This window comes from Canis lupus, chromosome 22 (genome assembly GCF_011100685.1).
Source record: "Canis lupus familiaris isolate Mischka breed German Shepherd chromosome 22, alternate assembly UU_Cfam_GSD_1.0, whole genome shotgun sequence".
In the NCBI taxonomy this organism is placed as follows: domain Eukaryota; kingdom Metazoa; phylum Chordata; class Mammalia; order Carnivora; family Canidae; genus Canis; species Canis lupus.
Genome location: NC_049243.1, coordinates 31,336,207 through 31,356,381, shown reverse-complemented (window position 1 = coordinate 31,356,381; position 20,175 = coordinate 31,336,207). Strand labels below are relative to the sequence as shown.

The 20,175-nt window shown below is 40.0% G+C and overlaps 1 protein-coding gene across 1 annotated transcript in view; it reads right to left on the bottom strand.

The window, feature by feature from the left end:
- Positions 1–6,982: 6,982 nt before the first annotated feature.
- Positions 6,983–20,175, bottom strand: part of SLAIN1 (SLAIN motif family member 1) — a 59,346-nt gene continuing 46,153 nt past the window's right edge. Inside the window, exons 5-7 of the mRNA XM_038569833.1 lie at positions 13,497–13,652; positions 9,793–10,075; positions 6,983–8,078 (exon numbers count right to left, since the gene is read on the bottom strand). Coding sequence (XP_038425761.1) covers positions 8,003–8,078; positions 9,793–10,075; positions 13,497–13,652 — 515 coding nt within the window. The 3' untranslated portion in view covers positions 6,983–8,002. The remainder of the gene's footprint in view (positions 8,079–9,792; positions 10,076–13,496; positions 13,653–20,175) is intronic.

The following is a 20,175-nucleotide window of genomic DNA, read 5'->3' as shown; positions in this document are numbered from 1 at the left end:
GGAGTGGGCAAAATTAGTAGTAGGGGTGTGGAAAGGCCAAATCTCCACTTATAAAATTAGTCACAGGATGGCACACACACAAAAATAAAATGGCGATAATAGCACTTACCTCAGTAGGCATGCTAGCTGTGCTTTCTTAGACTTGTCATTCTATTTGACCTCGGTTCATCAAAGTGTTTACCTCTCTCCTGCAAATTAGCTTCTCTGTGAAGACCTGCTGATCCCAGGCTGAGCCCCCACCTGCTTTCTCAGGCAATTCTCACACACCAAACCAAATCTCCCTTGCCCTAAACCATCCCACGGCCAAGTACCAGTTAACTAGAGACCACCTCTATAGGCCCTAAACCCACTGGAAGTATTCAAACTAGCCAGTCCTAAACTGTGTACTCTGTGTTTCCCACAGAAACCCTAATAATGTCTCTGGTCTAGACTTTCCCCTCACTCTTATGCTTTTGCCTCCTGAACAATACCTGATGCTTCTCATATGGCTCTGCACGGTGTGACGGTCCCTTCCTCTTGGGAAATGTCACTAATAAAAACCTTTCAAACCCATTGACTTCCCTGTCATCACTTTGTCACTTCCATATATCCAGATTTAATTTTGGAACAGTAAGGTTGTGTGAGGATTAAATTAGTAAAGAATAAAAAATGTAGCAGAGTAGCACACAGTAATATTTTTATAATGCTCTTCCTATTAATAACTAGCTTCCCATTGAACTTCAGATATAATTCAAAGTCCTTACTAGGGCTCCAATGGCATCATGCCTATCTCTTCCCTTGACTCAACTCTCACTATGCTCCCTGTAGCCAGGGCTGGTTTCTGGTTTTTTTTTTCCCCCAAAAAAGATTTTATTTATTTGAGAGAGAGAGAGAGAGAACGTACAAGCATGAGCAGAGGGGGAGGGGCAGAGGGAAAGGGGGAAGCCAACTCCCCACTGAGCAGGGAGCCCAATGCATGGCTCAAACTCAGGACCCTAGGATTGTGACCTGAGCTGAAGGCAGACACTTAACCAACTGAGCCACCCAGTCATCCTGGCTTCTGATCTTGAGCCCCATGCTCACAAGGGCCCCTTGATGAGTTTAATGCTCTGCTGTTGCCATCTGGAAGTTCATCATGTTTTCAATATTCATTTTGCGTTTTGTTTTGTACTGGATCCCAAATTCATGTAGCCAGTCCCATCACCAGCACCCTAAGGTCCAGACTCACCAGCCTTTTGGTTCTTTACACTCCAAATTCTTCCCCATCTCTGCTTGAAATAATCTTTTCCCTTCTCTTCATTTGATCCTATACATCCTCAGCTTAAATATCTTCTTCTCAGGCCTTTCTGGAGCACCCCATTGAGGTAAATCATCCTTGTCCTCCCCTTCTGACCTCTATTCTGGATCTTACTGCCTCCCTTGTTTGTTTGTAGGAAGGACATGATATTTTGTTTTAAGCTCTTTCTCATTTGAATCAACAATGCAACTTGCATTAAAGGCAGGGACCACATCAGATTTATTGACTCTGATCTCCTCAGCATTGAGCACAAAGTCTGACAAATACTAGGCTGTCAATAAATATTTGCTGGGCAAGTGAACTAAGGGCCTGTTTTAAGGTAAAATAATTAACCACCTGGGGAACTTCTGACTTCACTTGCTGATCATTTCTTTTGTCCCATCATTTCTCTGTGTCTCTTTCTCTAAATATTTTCTAATCATACAATGTTGCATTGTTTACATGGTAACTTTGTTTTCTCTGAATTTCAGAGAGCCCCAAAATCTACATAATGATTTTTCTTCCCCAATCCCTGAGACCTAAATTGCATGTACAGAGATTAGGTGTCAGGAGGCTAATGTCTAGTCTGACACTAGATCAGATTAAGGATATCCCTGTGTTGCCTAGGAGGATGGTAAAGTTGAGATCAGTATTCTTTGATAGGTTAAGGATGAAAATTGTAATTCCTTGAGTAACCACTAAAAGACAACAAAAAATCATTAGGGTAGAATTATCAAACTAATAGAGAAAACTAACAGATGTAAAGAATAGCTCATAAATGAGTATTTAAATGTCAGTCACTTTTATTTTTTAAAGATTTGGGGGGAGGGAGGGGGAGAGAGAGAGAGAGAGAGAGAGAGAGGGAACACAAGAGCAGGCACATGATGGGGGGGGGGGAGGGCAGACTCCCGCTGAGCAGGGATCCCTATGTGAGACTGGATCCCAAAACTCTGGGATCATGACCTGAGCTGAAGGCAGATGCTTAACCACCTGAGCCACCCAGGTGTGCTGTTAGTCGTTTAATCTACCACTGGCTTAAAATGCTCACACTGAAGGGCAAAGATTTTCATACTAGGTTAAGAACTGAACTACATGCTGTTTTAACATAACAATGATAAAAGTTTGACTAAAAATAGTGAAAATTTAAAAAATATATATCCTACAAACACTAAAAGGAATCTGATATAGCTACTTAATATCAGAAAAATAGATTTCTAGACATTAAAAAATAGAGTTTCAATAACAGGTTCATTCTGTGAGGAAGATAAAATATATCCACATGTATATACACCAAATCCCATGTCCTCAAAAGACATGAAGCAAAATTTGAGAGAACCATGAGTATGCAGAGGTCCACCACTGAGGTAGGTGTATCTCATAATGCTTGTGGAAGTACAGTAAGTAGACACAAGAAGAGATTTTAAAATATGACCTGGGCTCCAGACCTCAACTGGTTCACCAGCAAGATTTATCACCTGTTTTTAAAGATGAGAAAATCCATTATTAAACAAATTCATCCAAATAGAACACAAAGTACCCCCCACCTCATCTTATGAGCCCAACACTATCTTAATCCCAAAACCTGACAGAGATATTTTAAGAAAAATTACAGATCAATTTTCCTCAAAATTTGGACAAAAGTCCTAAGCATTAGTAAATCAAATCCATCTATCTTTAAAATGGAATAAAATATCTGGGCCAAGTTGAATTTATCTCTATTTCATGATTGATTCAATATATATTATAAAGTTGACATATTAAGACTAAAAGAGATATTTTAATAGAGGCAGGAAACGGTTGTTAAAATTCACTTTTGCAATTAAAAATGCTCTTAGCAAATTTGAAAGTTAACGGTAAAATAAAAGCTTTTATTTTGAAATAAGCAAAAAGAAAAATTTTATCATCCTTTATATTTAATATTGCACTGAAGACCATAGTCAAGAAAAAGCAAAGATAGAAGGACAGGAAAGGAAGAAATAAAACACATGCATATGTTTGTGTAAGTAAAGACTCCCAATGGATAAATATAACTGACATAAATTTAAGGTTGTTGAATAAAACATTCAAACCAAAAAGTTGGAAATGAAATTTTTAAAAATATCCCTTGTAATAGCATAAAGATACCAAGTATCTAGAAATTAATCTAGCAGAGTATGCAAGCACTCTATGGAGAACTTGGCACAATTGAGAGATTAAAGAATACCTCAATCAATGAAAGACATAGACCACCATGTTCATGGATTATAAGACTCAATATTATAAAGAATCAATTTCCCTGAAATTAAGCTCTATGCAATTCCAATCAAAATTCCAACAGGATGTCTTTCTGGAATGTCATTGACTGTAAGTCTATATATATTTTTGAATAATCCTTCCCAAGACACTCCTAAGGGAAAACATGATAGCAAGATTGCTTTGCTGTTTGGCAAAACTTATTATAAGGCCACAGTACTGTTCTTAAAACAGTACAGTTCTGGAATTCTGCAAGAACAGACAGTTGAAATAGACACACACAAAAGCATTTGCTTTATGACAAAGAAAAACTGGGGGAAGGATAGAGTTTTCAGTGTTTTTAGAACCACTAGATAACCATATGGACGATAAAAAATATAGGTGGAAAGGAAAATAATAAATCTTTGAGAATACAGAATAAGTTCATCACTCTAGGGTAGGAAAATACTCTTTAAAACACAAAATGGCTAATCTTAAAAAGGGAGTATGTGGTACTATATTAAAGTTAATAAGTCTATCAAAATACACCATAAAGATAATTAAAAGGTAGGCTACACAGTGTGAAGATGTGACACCTGGAACTGACAAAAGACTCAGAGAGCAGGCTTTATAAAGAACTACTACAGGGACACCTGGGTGGCTCAGTCAGTGGTTGATGACTGCCTTTGGCTCAGTTTGTAGTTCCGGGGTCCTGGAATGGAGTCCCACATCAGGCTCCCACAGGGAGCCTGCCCCTCTCTGTGTCTCTCATGAATAAATAAAATCTTAAAAACAAAAAACAAAAAACTACTATAAACCAGTCAGAAAACTCCAACAGAAAAATGGGCCAAAGACCTGAAAAGGAATCCATGGAAGATATACCAATGTTCAGTATATCTGCTGAAAAGGTATTTGATCTCCACTAGCAACAATGGAAATGCAAATTGAAACCGTGACACACTACTGCACACCCACCCATAGGTTAAAAAGGCAAAGACACTATAAATAATACAGAGGGTGTATCGTAACTGGAATTTTCATACTGTGTACAGATACGGTGTTACAGTCACTTTGGAAAAGAGACTGGCATTATCTAGTACAGTTGATGGCAATGTTTTGGAGGCAGTGTTTCACAGGCAGTTTGTAAGATCCTTGTCTCCAGGTTTTAATGTTCTGGTGTCATCCTCTCATCCTGAATGAGGGCTGGACGAGGTGACTGGCTTCCAAAACACAGAATATGGAAGAGTAATGGAATATTGCTTCCAAGATTAAGTTATAGAAGACTAACTTCTGTACTTCCGGTTCACTTTCTTGTACTTTTCACTTGTTCACTCTGAAGCAGCAAGCCACTGTGCCATCAGCTGCCCAAGGGGAGGTCTGTGTGGGAGAAACAGAGGACGGCCTCTGCTCAGTGGTACACAAGGAAATGAATCCTGCTAACAGCCCTGTGAGTAAGCGTGGAGAGGATTCTGGCCCAGGCCCGTCTCCACACCACCGCAGCCTCATATGCCAGAGGACTGCGCTAGGCTGTGGCCAGATTTCAGACCCATGGAAACTGTGAGATACTGTGTGAGGCCGTTAAATCTTGTGGGAACTGGTTACATTGTGAAATATATATTCACTATATATTTGCTAATGCAAATTTCCATTTGTGAAAATGAAGCTCTCAGGTCCTCCTCCTGCATCAGGCTCAGTTACCTGAATAGAAGCTAGAAGGCACACATGCCCAGCTCCTGGTCCTTCGTCCTCTTACCGATCTAGACTCACTGTGATGATCTTAGTCCCAATCGTGGGGAACTCCATCCTTCTGCCTGCCAGCCTGAAGTACCTGTTTTCGTTTTTGAACAGAGTATATGCAAGCCATTAAGAAATCCTGACGCTCCTCTTTTAGAATACACCCCAAAGCTGAGCATTATTACTAACCCCCATTGTGACCCTTCTGGTCCAATTCCTCTTTTGCCTGGATTACTGCCATCTTCTAGTGTTACCAAATGCCAGGGTGATATATTTAAACCTAAGTCAAATCATGAACTCTGCTGCTCAAAATGGTGCCCAGCCCCCCTTGCAGAGTAAAAACAAAACTCACCGTGGCCCATAGCACCCTACATGATCTCACTCTCACCTCTACCAGTTTTTCTTGGCTGGTCTGCTTGCAGCCGCACTGACCTCTCTGCTCTTCCTCCAGCACACCAGGCCTGCTCCATCCTAAACTTTTGTGGGGGTGTGGTTCCTTCCTTTCCAGCTGTCTTTCTCAGAGGAGGTTCTGTGAATCACCCGAGGGCAAGTCCCATAGGTCTAGGGGGTGGGGCTTGACAATCTGCATTTCTAATAGATCCCATCCAGTGTATGCAATGTGTTTTCTCCTGTGCATCTAGAATAATTGTTATAGACCACCCTAGGGAGGATTGTGAAAATAATCAGGGATACCACTTTGTGTTCTGTAGAACTTCAGGGGAAAAAGAGTATGAAGTAATTTTAGAACTAACTTTCCATCTCCCAAGTCTACAAGGGTCAAGTCCTTAAGGAGACCTAGCCAGGTGACATTTAATTGTGTGATCTCTCCCTGTCTCGATTTGCTCTTGTTTTGAACACCCCCCCCCCCTACTTTGAGCACCTTTTGTTCCGTCCCAGAGTAGCATGGACCTAGTCTGTGATTCGAGTGAATCCATTAATTGTCTGTTAATCACTTGTTCATTTACCGTCTCTCCCTCCAACTAGGATGTGAGTATCCACAGCGCAGAGCTCTTTATCATCCCAAGGGCTGAACAGACTTTTGAATGGAAATATTTAAATTGAAAATGAATAATTTCCTCAGAACAGTAGCTCATTTTTTAAAGGCGTACTGAATACATGTGCTCACTGGAAGAGAGCAGAGAAGTGGGGAAAACAGATTTTTGAGATTACCTAACCTTGGATTTATAAGTCAGCTTCACTATTAGCTTTAACTTGCCACTTTGGCTCAGTGTTTTTATTTTGTAAATGGTGAGAACAGTGGGTGGTTTGGAATAGACAAATGCACAGGAAATCTCTCTCCAGGATAGTGTACCTCATGAAGTGCTCAAATATTACTTTGGAATGATGTGTAAGTTTCTATTTTAATATTTAACATTAAAACCTTTGCCTAACCTTTCCATAGTACCTTCAGGTGAAAAGTTTTCCAACATTTATCAGATGTAACAGAATAATATTTTGCTGATATGGAGACAACACTTCAAATTCAACCCCCATGAAATGTTAATCTCCATGGACAGTGTTCATCTGTAGGTAAATTTCTGGGCAAGAGACTGAGTTTCGATGGCCTTTCTAAATGGGACCTAAACCTCACTGCAAAACCAAAACCTTCCATTCCCTATCAAGAGAAGTCTAGAGAAATGGTGAAATGTGAACACCTTGCCTACAACATTAGCTATAAATGTTCTACACAAGAACATAGCAACAGCAACTGCTTTCACAATGATAGTGAAACACAGAAGTGGTATTTGTACTGCTCATGCTGCACATTCATGCGTGACCTGATATTGCTGAAATAGTCTTTATTTCTGAACATTCCAAAAGAGCAGTGTACACAGTAACAAATATTAAGTCATATACCATAAGAAAGCATTCATTAGTGCAAATGGGTTTTGTAAAAGGTCTATCAAAAAGATTTATTTGCTTTAAAATGCATCCATTTCCAGAAGCATTGTTAATAAAACATTACAGTTTCTCATCCTCTGTAATAAAGTATTGAAAATCAATCATGGTACAGGAGCAAACATTGCAGGTATTAAGTGCAATGAGCCTGTGATGCCTTTATAAATCTGAAACCCATGTAGGACAATAAATTAACAATGAAAAAGACATGACGATCTAACTGCTGTCTGGCTGTCTCCTTGCAATGCTTCAGCTTATATTGTGCTCGTTCAACATAAAATTAGGTCTTTCAAAGTGTATGGTGGATTTTCACTGATCTATCCCTAGAGCTAAAAAAATAGTACCTTACCACAAAAATATTTTTATGGCACAAAATTTAAGTTGCTCCATAGTGGTTCACGTAGGTGTAAAAAGAAATAGGCACAAAAAATAAAATTCCTGTAAACTATAAAAAAGTAAATTTCAAAGCATAAATTATAGAACCTAGTTGTAAATATGCCATGTATTAAAAAACAGAACACATAAGGAAAGGATGTCTAGAACACGTAAGTATATGGAACAAGTTACTGTAAAAAAAAAAAATCATGGCAAAGAAAGCATTATTGATACATCTCAATTCTCTCAAAAAGTGTTCAGGGACATAGCAGTTCTACAAAAAACCTCCTAGATCTAAGTGTCACGATACCGCAGCCATGGATGTGAGATTGGGGCGGTATTCTCTCAGGCAAATAATTAAGTGCAATCATTAGTCTCTGGCGCTCGGTCCGTTGAAAAACAATGCAGTAAATATGTTAAAATGCAGAAGGGAAAGAATATCCCGACGTTCACGGTTACCTAGCCAGCTAGGTAACTCGACCCTCATTTCCACTCCTTTCCTGGGCTCCAAGGGCGCGTGCAACCGCATCAGTAGCAACCGTCTCTCCAGCTTCCATCCCTCAGGGTGCTGAGCGAAGACAGAGGCTTTGGAGGCTGAAGGAAACTACAGAGACAGAAACACAGACTGTTACGACACTCCCAGGAGTCGCAGGCCACTTGTTCTGTGCTGCTTTCCTCCACGCCCGTGCCAGTGGGGACAACCTACTAGCACTTTCCCAGAGCGTGCCAGGGCTTCACGCGGTGACCCTCACCCATGCTCACTGGCTGGAAATCCCATTCTTGGCACACCACTGTGCGTGTTGTGTGTGTGCGTGAGTTGCAACGTATCCTTACTGGACAAAGTATTTTAAAATCAAAGAAAAAGATAAACTGTCTAAAAACAAATGATTACTTCCTTGAATACAAAAAGTAAATTCACATGCAGAGAATGTCAGTCTTATAAATAAAGATGTCCCTATCACACTGGCAAAGAATCGACAAAGAATAATACCCTGCATTTGCCTAGGTTTGGGGGAAACATCCTCTCCTAGGGCCTGGCAGTGACCACCTTTATGGGAGATTAATTTGGAGACCTACTCAAGAACAAAGGGAGCCATCATAATTACCCACATATATCAAATAATGTGATTCTATTCCGGCATGAATATAACCCACATCTGCATTTTCAGCCGGGGGGAGAATAGGCCAGAATCTATTAAACATGTAACAAAATGCTTTCTCTGGGGAAGAGGATTATGGGTTCACTTTTGTTTACTTTTATGTGTGTTTTTTTTTTTTAAATAGTTTCTGAATTTGTTTTTGATCTGAGCACCTGTTACTTCTAATCAGAAACAAAAACTAATCACACAGACACATAAGGAAGGAAAAACTGTTTGGACATCCCTTTCATACTGTTGCTAGGTCCATCCCTCTCCTCTCCTTTAGAGCCTAGTTTCTCGGGGGTAGATATCTGTGGTTACTGCCTCCACTGTCTCCCTTTCCAAACTATCCTCAACCCACTTCTATGGAATTCTTGTTGTCCTACAACACTTCAAGATATCCAGTTCTAGAAAGGTACATCATGATTCTGAGCTTGTCTAATCTGTGCCTAACAACTAAATCTGGAATTTGAAAGAGCAAAAAAAAAAGAAAAAAATATTCCAGTTGGACCATACTAAACTTACCAACATAAGCTAACAAAGGCCCAGCTTAGTATCACTAAGGTGCTTTTTCAGGTACACCTGGGGGCAGAGTATGCATGTGCCTAATATATTTGCTTATTTTGATCAAAGTTTATTGCTCCAACAAGTATTTACAATTGTATCCTGTACCAGGCATAGTCCTTAGCACTGGGGTTTTATATTCGTGAAAACTCCCACCCCCGTCCCCATGAGCTTACATCCTAGAGAGAACAGTCAGACCATTAACTGATAAATGAAGACAGTCTATAGTCCCTCAGATGGTGATAAATGCTATGGGGGAGGAGGAGAGTAAGAAAGGAGTTACAACCACCACTGGAGTTGTGCTGGTGGAAGAGGGGTCACCTGGGCAAAGTCCTGAAGGAGGGAGAACAGGCCTTGTGCCTAACATGGGGAAAGGAAAGTACACTAATGCTCTGGCAATGGAGTTTACCTGGTAGACTAAAGCAAACAGTGTATTGGGAGAGAAGTGAGGAGGGAGGAAGGGACGCCCCCACCCTAGCACTTTCCAGAGGAAGGAGGTCAGAAGTCAGGCCCTAAAGGGCAGCATGCCAGAGACCGGAAAAGTGAGGATGGTTTCCCAAGCAGTTTCCAATTTCAAACTGCAAAAGAGGTTACAGAGCAAACAAAGGTTCCTACCTCCGAACAGGCTGTGCAATTTTGCTTCGAGGAAGGTTACTCCCATTTATTGCCAGTGAAGGTCTTGGAAGAGCGCTGCGGCCCATCACCCCAGATGCCGCAGCCTTGTTTGGGGTGGGGATCCCCGTGCTGGCGTACAATTGGAGGCCATTGGATACGGGCATGCTGCTGCCACCTTGAACAGTGGGACTCACATAGGCCGTGGCTTTAAGAGGCTGTCGCACAGACACAGGGAAATGTCCCACGCTGTGGATTCTGTGTTGAAGCTGTCCTGGGGATGGAACTAGAAAGGAAAGGACAGGTATTGGAGAGGCACCTATAATGCTACCCAACTTTTAGGAAATGCACCTTTATTCAAGACCAATAAAGGCAGAATGGTAATATACGGAGAAAAGAAATGTGGGTCCCAGGCAGCATTTAGTACTAGAAAATTCTATTTCTTGGTAAGAATCTCCTGTCCTGTCAATCAGCAATGTTTCTGAGCACCTAACTAGATCTAGAAGCTACATCTAACAACAACTTCCTTTCCTTTAACAAATGGAACCATCTGAGTTCTCATAGGACAGTTTTTTCCTGCTTGTTTGGAAGACATTAGGATTTTCTTGATGGTTGCATGGAAAAAAAAAAAGACGATTAATACAGGGATGACAGCAAGACAGAGCTGACATCAATAGGTTACAAACAGCTCATTACAGGTTAAATATTTTCATCATGGCATTTGATCTCCTAGGATTGGTGGGAAGAGTAAATGAGTTAATCCACACAAAGCCTTTGAGTGGTGCCTGACACTTAGTAACCACTCAACCAGTGCTACTATTACCTTGATAACGAAAGCAAAATCTGTAAAATGAAGAGAGCTCCTTGGGTAAGAACTCTTAAAAACTGTGTCAATATACTTACACACCCAACATTTTCTAAAACAGTTTAGCTGATTTTGAACTTAACCATAAGATAGGAAGAAAGAAAAAAGATGTCCATAGTTTTATTTACTGTCTCTTGAATTATTCCTTAATGATTAGTTTTTAGTGTATATTACGTGAAATCTGTACACAGGAATGCTGATGCACATGTAGTCAAAGCTCAATGCAAATAGGTCTATGCAAGATTCTGCTGTAGTTTTGATCCTACCGGGTTTTTGTGACACAGTACAACTTCTCAGGAGTCTCTAAGTTCCTTTCCAACCAATTCTACAATTCCTTAAAAAGGTAGCTATTAACCATGAATCTTTCAATGCATTAGTATGGTATATTTGTTACACCTGATGAGCCAATGCAAGGGGTTAATAGGGGAAACAAGGAAACGAAGGGATAGGTGGAAATATATGGATACTCTGTTACTTCTCAATTGCTTGGTAAATCTAAAACTGCCAGAAAAAAAGTCTAAACTTAAAAATTCAATGTGAATTTGGCTCAACTTCTCTTTAAAAATATAAAGTACACAAATTTTAAGTCTAGCACTCAATTTTCAAAGTGCACATGCTTATGTAGACCACTAGTCACACCAAGATATGGAATATTACCTGCACCCCAGAAGGCTCTCATCCCCCTTCCCATGCAATGTTCCCATAATAGTAACAGTGATTCTCACTTTATCACCACAGATTGGTTATTCCTACTCTGAACTTCATACAAATGGAATTATACAGTACGTTCTCTGGCTTCTTTCACTCAACATCATGTTTTTGAGATTCAACCACATTGTTTCCACTGCTATGTAGTATTCAGTTATATGAATGTCAAATCTGTGTGCCTGATGACGAAAGGCTGGGTTATTTCCAGTTTGGGGTTTTGTGAACATTCTTGAATGTGTTTCAGGGTTCATATGCACTCATTATGTATGCTATGTTCCAAATTCTGTATTCAGGATAAATGAAGTTCGCAAAGTCACTGAATACAACATCAAAATACAAAAATCAACTATCTCTAAATACCAGCAAAGTAGAAACTAAAACTTATAAGAATGCTACCTATAAAAAATTTCAAAATCAGACATTTAGGAATAAATTTAACTATGATGCATAAAACATGGAGTCAGAGTTAACACAAATTCCAAATCATTACCGCATTTGTTACCATCAAAATTGTATTCTCCCATTCTACACTAATACTATCAACTTTTGCACTCAACTATAGCACTGTGTACTTACTTTAAATTTCATCAAAATCTGGGCAATTATCCCAACTGCCTCACATAAAATAGTAGCTCTCCATTTCCCACCATTAGCAAATTTCACAGGTTGTCTTCTGTGTCTTTACACAAGTCATTTATTCCAATATTAACAGATCAAGCCCTAAGATATGGCCCTATGACATTCGTTTACTCATGCATTCAAACATTTGCTGCAAACTCATTAAATACTGGGCAGCATGCCAGGTTCAGGGTGCAGAAAATCATCCAAGCTAGGGCCCAAGCCCAGAGGGAGCTGATAACCTAGTATGCAAGATGAATATAAGGACCGTAAAATACGACACACTGAAAAACAAAGGTAAGCAACAAAAATCGAATCCATCCTAGGGATGTTTTGGGGGTTTATGGGGAGGCCCATTAGGGTCATCAAACATTTAAAGAGTGTGTGGTGTCTGGCTGCAGGATAAAGGTTAATAGCAATAAACTGCATAAAGAAAGGAGAAGAAGAGCTTGTGAGAGTCAGAATATGTTTGTACTTAAAAGCATAAACTCTGGGGTAACCAGAACATTTCTAGCTCTATTCCTTCGCCTGCGTGGCCTTGTGTAAATGGTAACATGATTTGTTTCCTCATCTGCAAAATGGGAACAAGGACAGACAGCTGCCTCACAGGGTTGTTGGCAGAACCAAGACAACAGACATAAACTGGATAAGCACAGTTCCTTGAGCAGAGTAAATGTCCTTTCAAAATGAAAAACTGTCACATGGAGGGGAAATATCACTTGGGCCCCAAAATTGGCTCCAAGGGAGAAGGGCTTCAAACCACTCTGGGTGTAGATTTACTTAGACATCTGGCTGATGACTCCTGGCCACCAGCATACTCCAAAGACACATCAGTCTCCCACATTCTGGCCACATTGTTAACTGGGACTGTGACCCTCAGTCTGCCCCCCAGGGGCCGTTCTCAGACTTGACCCCAACTACTCACATAAACTGCATGAGTCGGAATGGGAGGGGGAACCTGGAACCACCATGTCCCCACACAGAATAAAAACACATGAATGTGAGATTTCACACACATCACATTGCTCACTGCAGAGTAAAACGTACAGAGAATGAATGGCAGACTATGTGGTAAGCTGAAGGAGAGCAGGTAAGTACTACTTTACACACTAAAATAGAACTTCATGTTGGGAGGAACAAACCTATGGACTGGCGAAAAATAAGGCCAAAGTAACAGCAAGACTGAACAAGTATCCCTTCTTCAGAGTAAAGGCATCAAGCAGATACAGCTAGAAAAAGACAGATCTGCAAGGAAACAGGTTATTTTTGTTTATATGGCAAGCGAGCAAATCAAACATGTAGTACTTCTGCTATTCTTGGGTAGAGAAGATTGAATATAATTTACTGCTACTTAATTCATTAATATATACACTGATGAAAATACCAAATTGTACTAGTGAAGTTAAAAAAAAAGTAACAAGTTTCCTTGCCATATTCTTGACATGGAGTAAGATATTTTTCTAATTGTGTTACAACTAAAACTTACTAAAAAAAAATTACAAATTGTCATACTTACTGCAAGACTGTATTCTTGAAATCCCATTTCCAGCGCCATGCAAGCTCGAGTCAAAACTCTGACTATTTCTCACGGTGACTGGAGAACTTGCACTGCTGCTGACAGCAGTTGTACTTGGCATCCGAGCTAGATTAGGCATACTTCTTCGGAGCTTGTCTAGAAAAGAAAATAATTTTAAAGATCATAAGGTTTATGCCAATTAAAATACTAGCTTTCAAAAGTAAACATAAATGATAATATGCCGAATAACAAAAAAATTATCATGTGTGTTATGAACTCTAACAAGCTACCATAGAATTCACCTTCTGTATAAAGAATATACTCGGTATTTCCAGAAAGGTTCTACCAAATAAGCTGTTTATTTAAAAAAAAAAAAAAGTGTTCTATAAAAAGACCCAGGGATTAGCTCATCAATTAGCTATTTCTTTTTTTTAAAATATTTTATTTATTTATTCATGAGAGACACAGAGAGAGAGGCAGAGAGAGAGGCAGGCTCCATGCATGGAGCCCGACATGGGACTCGATCCCGGGTCTCCAAGATCACGCCCTGGGGCCAAGGCAGACGTTCAACGGCTGAGCCACCCGGGCATCCCTAGCTATCTGCTTCCATACAACAAGTGGGTAAAACTGTATCAAAGTGAGGTTAGAGAATAATTTTATAGTCAACCATTTAGTTTTTTTTTTTTAAAAAAAAAGCACTATAAATTGTTACATATTAACAAAAAACCCTCCAAGAATCAAGACCAACACTTTATCTTTTGCTAGCATATGAAAATGGAATTATTAAAATTCTAACTTGATATGTTTTGAGATACCCACTCATCACATCAGTATGACTCCTATTAACTTCTGGAAAGTTTTAACTAGGAGCATGCCACTAAAGCTCTCAGAGATGGCTTCCGTGTCCTCCTCCTTGCTGAGTACATACTCTGCCACTAAGGGGCAGCAGAGGGCCGCCCACAGATCTCCGGGGCCGCGGAGCTGGTAATTCAACGCAAGACTGCAGCCCTGAGACACACACCGCCCCCAAACTAATGCCCCCAAACTAATGTGCGTGTAACAGGTCACTCACTCAAGTTCAGAAAACAAAGGATCTATTTGCACACTAAGCCAAAACCCCCATTCAAATACAAAACCGGATTCGTTTCCTCCTCCCCTCCACACAGGGCTGTCTACACTCTTAACTGGGACCTGCTGGCTCCACCCTGATCAGCAAGTCACCTAATCTGGAAATGGAGGCCATCTCCTCCGATTCACCTTCCTTCTTCTATACCCTCGCCCCCAAGTCCTGTCAGTTCTGCCTCACAGTTAATGAATCCTCCACTGCATCTGGTTCAGGCCTCATTGTTTTATCACCCACATTTTCACAAAAGCCCCTTAATGGGTCTCCAAGCACCCTCTTATCCCTCTAACCCATCCTTCACACAACCTGCTCCACTCTTCCTGGAGCACAAGCACACCCCAGTCACCCTCTTAAATACTTCCAATTACTCTCCCATCTTCATCTGAAAGCCCCAAGCCCCTGGGCATGGCCTACGTGAGACCCTTCAAGGTACAGGCTCCTGTCCTTTCTCAGCCTTATCTCCTGCTGCTCCCACCCCTCAGCTTATTTGCCTACCACAGTGGATGAACCAGGTTCCCAATGCATCACACACTCTTGCATCTGTCACATGCTGGTCTCTCCACTTGGCCACGTTTTCCCCACTTTGTGGAATGAACAAATGAACGAGGGCACCAGAATTTACTGTGTACATACTCAATGCCAGGCACCGTAGAAAATTTTGGGGATACCTCAGTGTACTACAGGTACAGTTCCTGACTCTGAGTTTTCTAGTCTAGATAGACCAAGGTTTCTCAATCTTTCTTCCATTATCAATCCTAAGAAGAAAACCTAAAATATATTTAACATTAAATCTTGTTTCTCCTCAAATAAATATTGAAAAAGAATGTCTTGAAACTTTGATACATCTTAAACTTCGGAGGACCACAAACTATTATAAAATATCTCATGCTTTTCACACATGCCCCACTGTCCAAGATAATTTTATTTTTATTGGTATGTGTCCTAAAGCAGTAATAGACACATATCAGGACACTCAAGTTTGTGGTCACTTTCTTTCAAGCTAAATCAGAAAACAAATGATGTACTTGAACAGTAATCCAAAAGGTGTCCAAGGACAAAATCAAACTCATCTCTTCTTTTTCCCTCTCTTTTTACATTACTTATACACAGTTCCTGTGGCCTGTCCAGCAATTTTAGCCTCCTTGGAGTAGTCTAGGGAAAAGACAGAAAATTAAGCAAGTATGTTTACTTATAAAATAACCATAAGAAAGTATAATGAGAAATTGTAAAGAGAGCTAGGGTAGGAGACCAAAAAGAATTGTATCAATCTAGCGAAATTCCTCCAAGCTGAGGTATCTACCACTCCCCACCATGTCCTTACTTCTTGTGCATATTTCTAGAGTAATAATGCTCAAGTACTGCCAATGGACTGTTTGATTTCTTGACCATTTTCCTCATTATCTCCTTTAGGAGGCCTATCTTTAAGGCCTATTTTTAACAACCATTTGAGTCTCCTATTCCCAAATTCTAGTTAAAATTCCTAACCCCAGGCAGCCGGCATTTAATACATCCAGCAAGTATTATTTATATGTATGCTTGCAGAGGGTGTGTGGTAGGATAAATGAGAGAAAGGTAAATCTTAGACCTGACATCTAGATCTTCGAATATCACAGTAACTGGCATGAAGAGTGAGCCTATGTCAGTGCAAGACTAAATCACTCTGACTATATATATATTTAAGCAGCAACAAGGCCCAGGGAAAGAATTCTGTGCTATGATTTAGAACATCAATTGTGTTTTCTATATTTCTAAGTTTCCAAACTAATATTTACATAAAAGTTTTCATATATATACAAGGGTTGAAAATAGTATCATAAACATCTGTATGTTTTCTACCTAGATAGACTAGTTTTCATTCTGCCATAATTAATTCATCTATCTATACACACACACACACACACACACACACACACACACACGTTTGCTTAATCTACAAAAAAACTGCAGAAATCTTGAGACTAATTACCGTCTCCCTCAATTTTAATACGATGCCATGACTTCCATTAAACACATGGAATATTTTCTTCCTGATATTTTTTTTTTTTTTTTTCATTTAATATTTTTTTTTTTTATTGGTGTTCAATTTACTAACATACAGAATAATACCCAGTGCCCGTCACCCATTCACTCCCACCTTCCTGATATTTTGAAGTTTAATAAATTAGTCACTATGACATCCCTTAGCTGCCACTGTTTTCTTTTACATTTTAAATCTGAAAGTACTCAGGTACTTTGAAATCTTTGGTAGCACCTAAGAGATTTCTACAGAATTACAATACTGTCATGACATGTAAATATATTAACAACAGCTTTTAATAATCCACACAAAATTTTCTGAATATAGAGAATGTCTTTCATAAGCTTTACCCCCCTAAACTGCCATCATTCAAGGTTCACACAGTAGATGTGGTGGTTAGGTTTCTAATATGTTAATCTAGATGCATCTTCCTTTAAAAATCAATCTTTAATTCATATGAGCATCAAGTCAGTTTCACAAAGCTTTAAATCTGAAATATGCTCTTAAAAATAAATGCTTGCAAGTGTAAATATTTAGAACATGACTCCCCTGGGAGCTAAGCTGTGATCTCCAAGCTATGTCAGGGACCATTTGGAAATGAGGTACACTCTCCTGTCAAATAATGTGGAACATACTAATGACCATATATACTTTCATATTCAAGGAATCAAAAATAACACTCTTTCTATCTTCACAAGAAATCAACAATTTATCCTTAAGTACTGAGATGAAGCACGGGAAGCTAAAGGAACAGACCAAGGAAAGAATTCAAATGAATTTTCTCACATTAAAGCAGCAGCAAGACTTACCACTCTAGGAAACAAAGACTAAAGACTCTTCAAGAATAAAGAGATACTTGGTTACCCACCAATCTGATCTAGCCTTCCAATCAGTACAGGGTACAAGGGAGGAGCTTGGGCTAACAGGGCTTACCTCCTGTGGCTGACAATTCTTGCCATACCCTAAAAATTAGTAAAGGTCCTACAAGATTCAGTCATTTGTCACATCTGGCAAATTATTCCAAATATGCTCCTTTTAATTCTATAATCCCTGGGGCACCTGAGTGGCTCAGTGGTTGAGCATCTGCCTTCGGCTCAGGACGTGATCCCGGAGTCCTGGGATGGAGTCTGGCATGGGGCTCCCCACAGGGAACTTGCTTCTCCCTCTGCCTATGTCTCTGCCTCTCTCTGTGTCTCTCATGAATAAATAAATAAAATCTTTAAAAAAAAATCTATAACCCCTATAAATAGTCCCACAATTTTTTTTTTTTTTTTTTTTTTTTTAGTCCCACAACTTTTAAGGGCCCTCTCCTCTTCTGAATGAAGGCAGTGTAGGAGCTACAGAAGTAATATGCATATATATATGTTTATATAATAACATACTATTGGTTTCTTTTTAATTATTTTTAAATGGATCAATGATCTCAGTTATTCTCTTCTATCCATATTATTCTGGTGATTTAGAAAAACATTTGATAGATTAGTTTGAAAGTTCCCGTTCTTTACAATTTTGTACAAATGATATTCTGTGGTTAACAAATGAAGGCTCAGCTATCTGAGTCATAGTCCTACACACACACACACACACACACACACACACACACACACACACTTTGTGGAGGGAGGGGCAGAGAGAGAAGGAGAAGAGAATCCCAAGCTGACTCCACACCCAGCACAGAGCTCAACCTGGGGCTCAGTCTCATGACCCAAAGATCATGACCTGAGCCAAAAATCAAGAGTCGGATACTTAACTGACTGAGCCACACAGGCACCCCACCCCGGGGAGTCATATTTTTTAAAGGGGGTACAAGAGAAGAGGGACAACCTTTATTCCCTTTCTTCAGTACTTTTACTCCAGGCAAAAGAATGGTTATTATTTCATTTCTTCCTTAGGTTGGGACAATATGCACTAGATGGTATGATGTGAAATCATACCTAAGTTTTCCAAGAAAGAGGTATTATTTGTCCACATTTTATAGCCAAAGAAATCAAAGTTTACAGAGGTGAGAAACCTGTAAAAGGCGTACAAAGTAGGACAGGACAGGACTCGGGAACCCGTGCTCTCAAGCACTCCACTGAGTGGCACGAGTCCAGCCCAAAGGACTGCTATGGCAGACCCTTTGAATGCAGAGACCAGACCGCTTAGGAAAAATAAAACCACCATGGTCGGGACACAAGCTGTGATAGGTCTCTGCTTTCTTAATAGGAACCATCCCAGCGCAGCTCCAGGGAAACGTAATACTTTTCATCGTGGCATGTAGTGTAAGGTAAAACCACTTTTCTAAGGTCAGACAATGATCCACTGACAACACTGATCAAGATGCAGAGCTAGCATCTGCTGGACAACTAGGATATGATGTCCTAAGACACCTGACAACGTGAAGAGCAACAATTCTAGGTGCCCTTTTCTGAAATTTTTTTTAAAGATTTATTTATTCATGAGAGACACACAGAAAGAGGCAGAGATACAGGCAGAGGGAGAAGCAGGTTCCCTGTGGAGAGCGTGTTGTGGGACTCGATCCCAGGATCCGGGATCACACCCCAAGTCGAAGGCAGATGCTCAACCACTGAGCCACCCAGGTGTCCTGCTTTTCCTGAATTTTAAGATGAGGCTTTCACAAAGCAGATGGAATACACTGCTTCTCTGATATTATGAGCTTTAAAAATTTGAGTTACTAGGACATTCCTTAGCTGCCACTCTTTTTCTTTTAAATCTAAAATCTAAAGGTACTAAAAGGGAAATTACGACTAAAATGTTCAATATGTTCAAATGACCTCTCAATTAGCATGGATGATACAAGCACAGAAGAAGAAAAGGTGAAAACTAAAAACATGGTAACAGGTGATCACAAATATAATTTGTATTTGACCTTGCAGTACTTTTAAGTAAGTGGTTTACTTCACCCCAGGACCCGGAAATGGTGCTATCTAGTGATTAAAAAGCTGCAATAATAAATCTGGTTTATTTCTCCACATCATATGGGATTTGCATATGAGAAGTCTGGTCATTAGTGTAACCGCGTAGCTGGCTTAGAAGAGTACATGATTGTTCTCCCTGTAGTTTGGAGGTCAAGGACTATGACTATAACTCCTAGAATGGAAAAGACAGATCATAAAGGAGAAAAGAATGAATATGGAAGAGAGGACACATTCTCTGACCCACCATGTTGACACTGGGGCAGATCAATTTCCCATTATTACACCAAGTCCTCTTTATCCCTCCTACTATACAGATCTTACTCCTAGATGTCAGAAGGAAAGACACATTCAGACTTGCCCTACATCTGGATGTTCCCAAGCATCACACTGTCCATATTTCCCATACATCACTCTGTGTGGGAGGCTCCATGAGGCTCCCCTGGGAGCCCAGCCAACACCACCTGCCTGTCTTGCCCCTGAATGCACAACCACATCAAGATGCCCCTCATGCATGACTCCTGTGCTGGCTACAGCATGATGCTTTTCCTGAGGCTACACATCTGTAAATCTGGAACACACACTCGGAAGCTGGTCAATTTTAGATTTAAACTTAGACCAAAC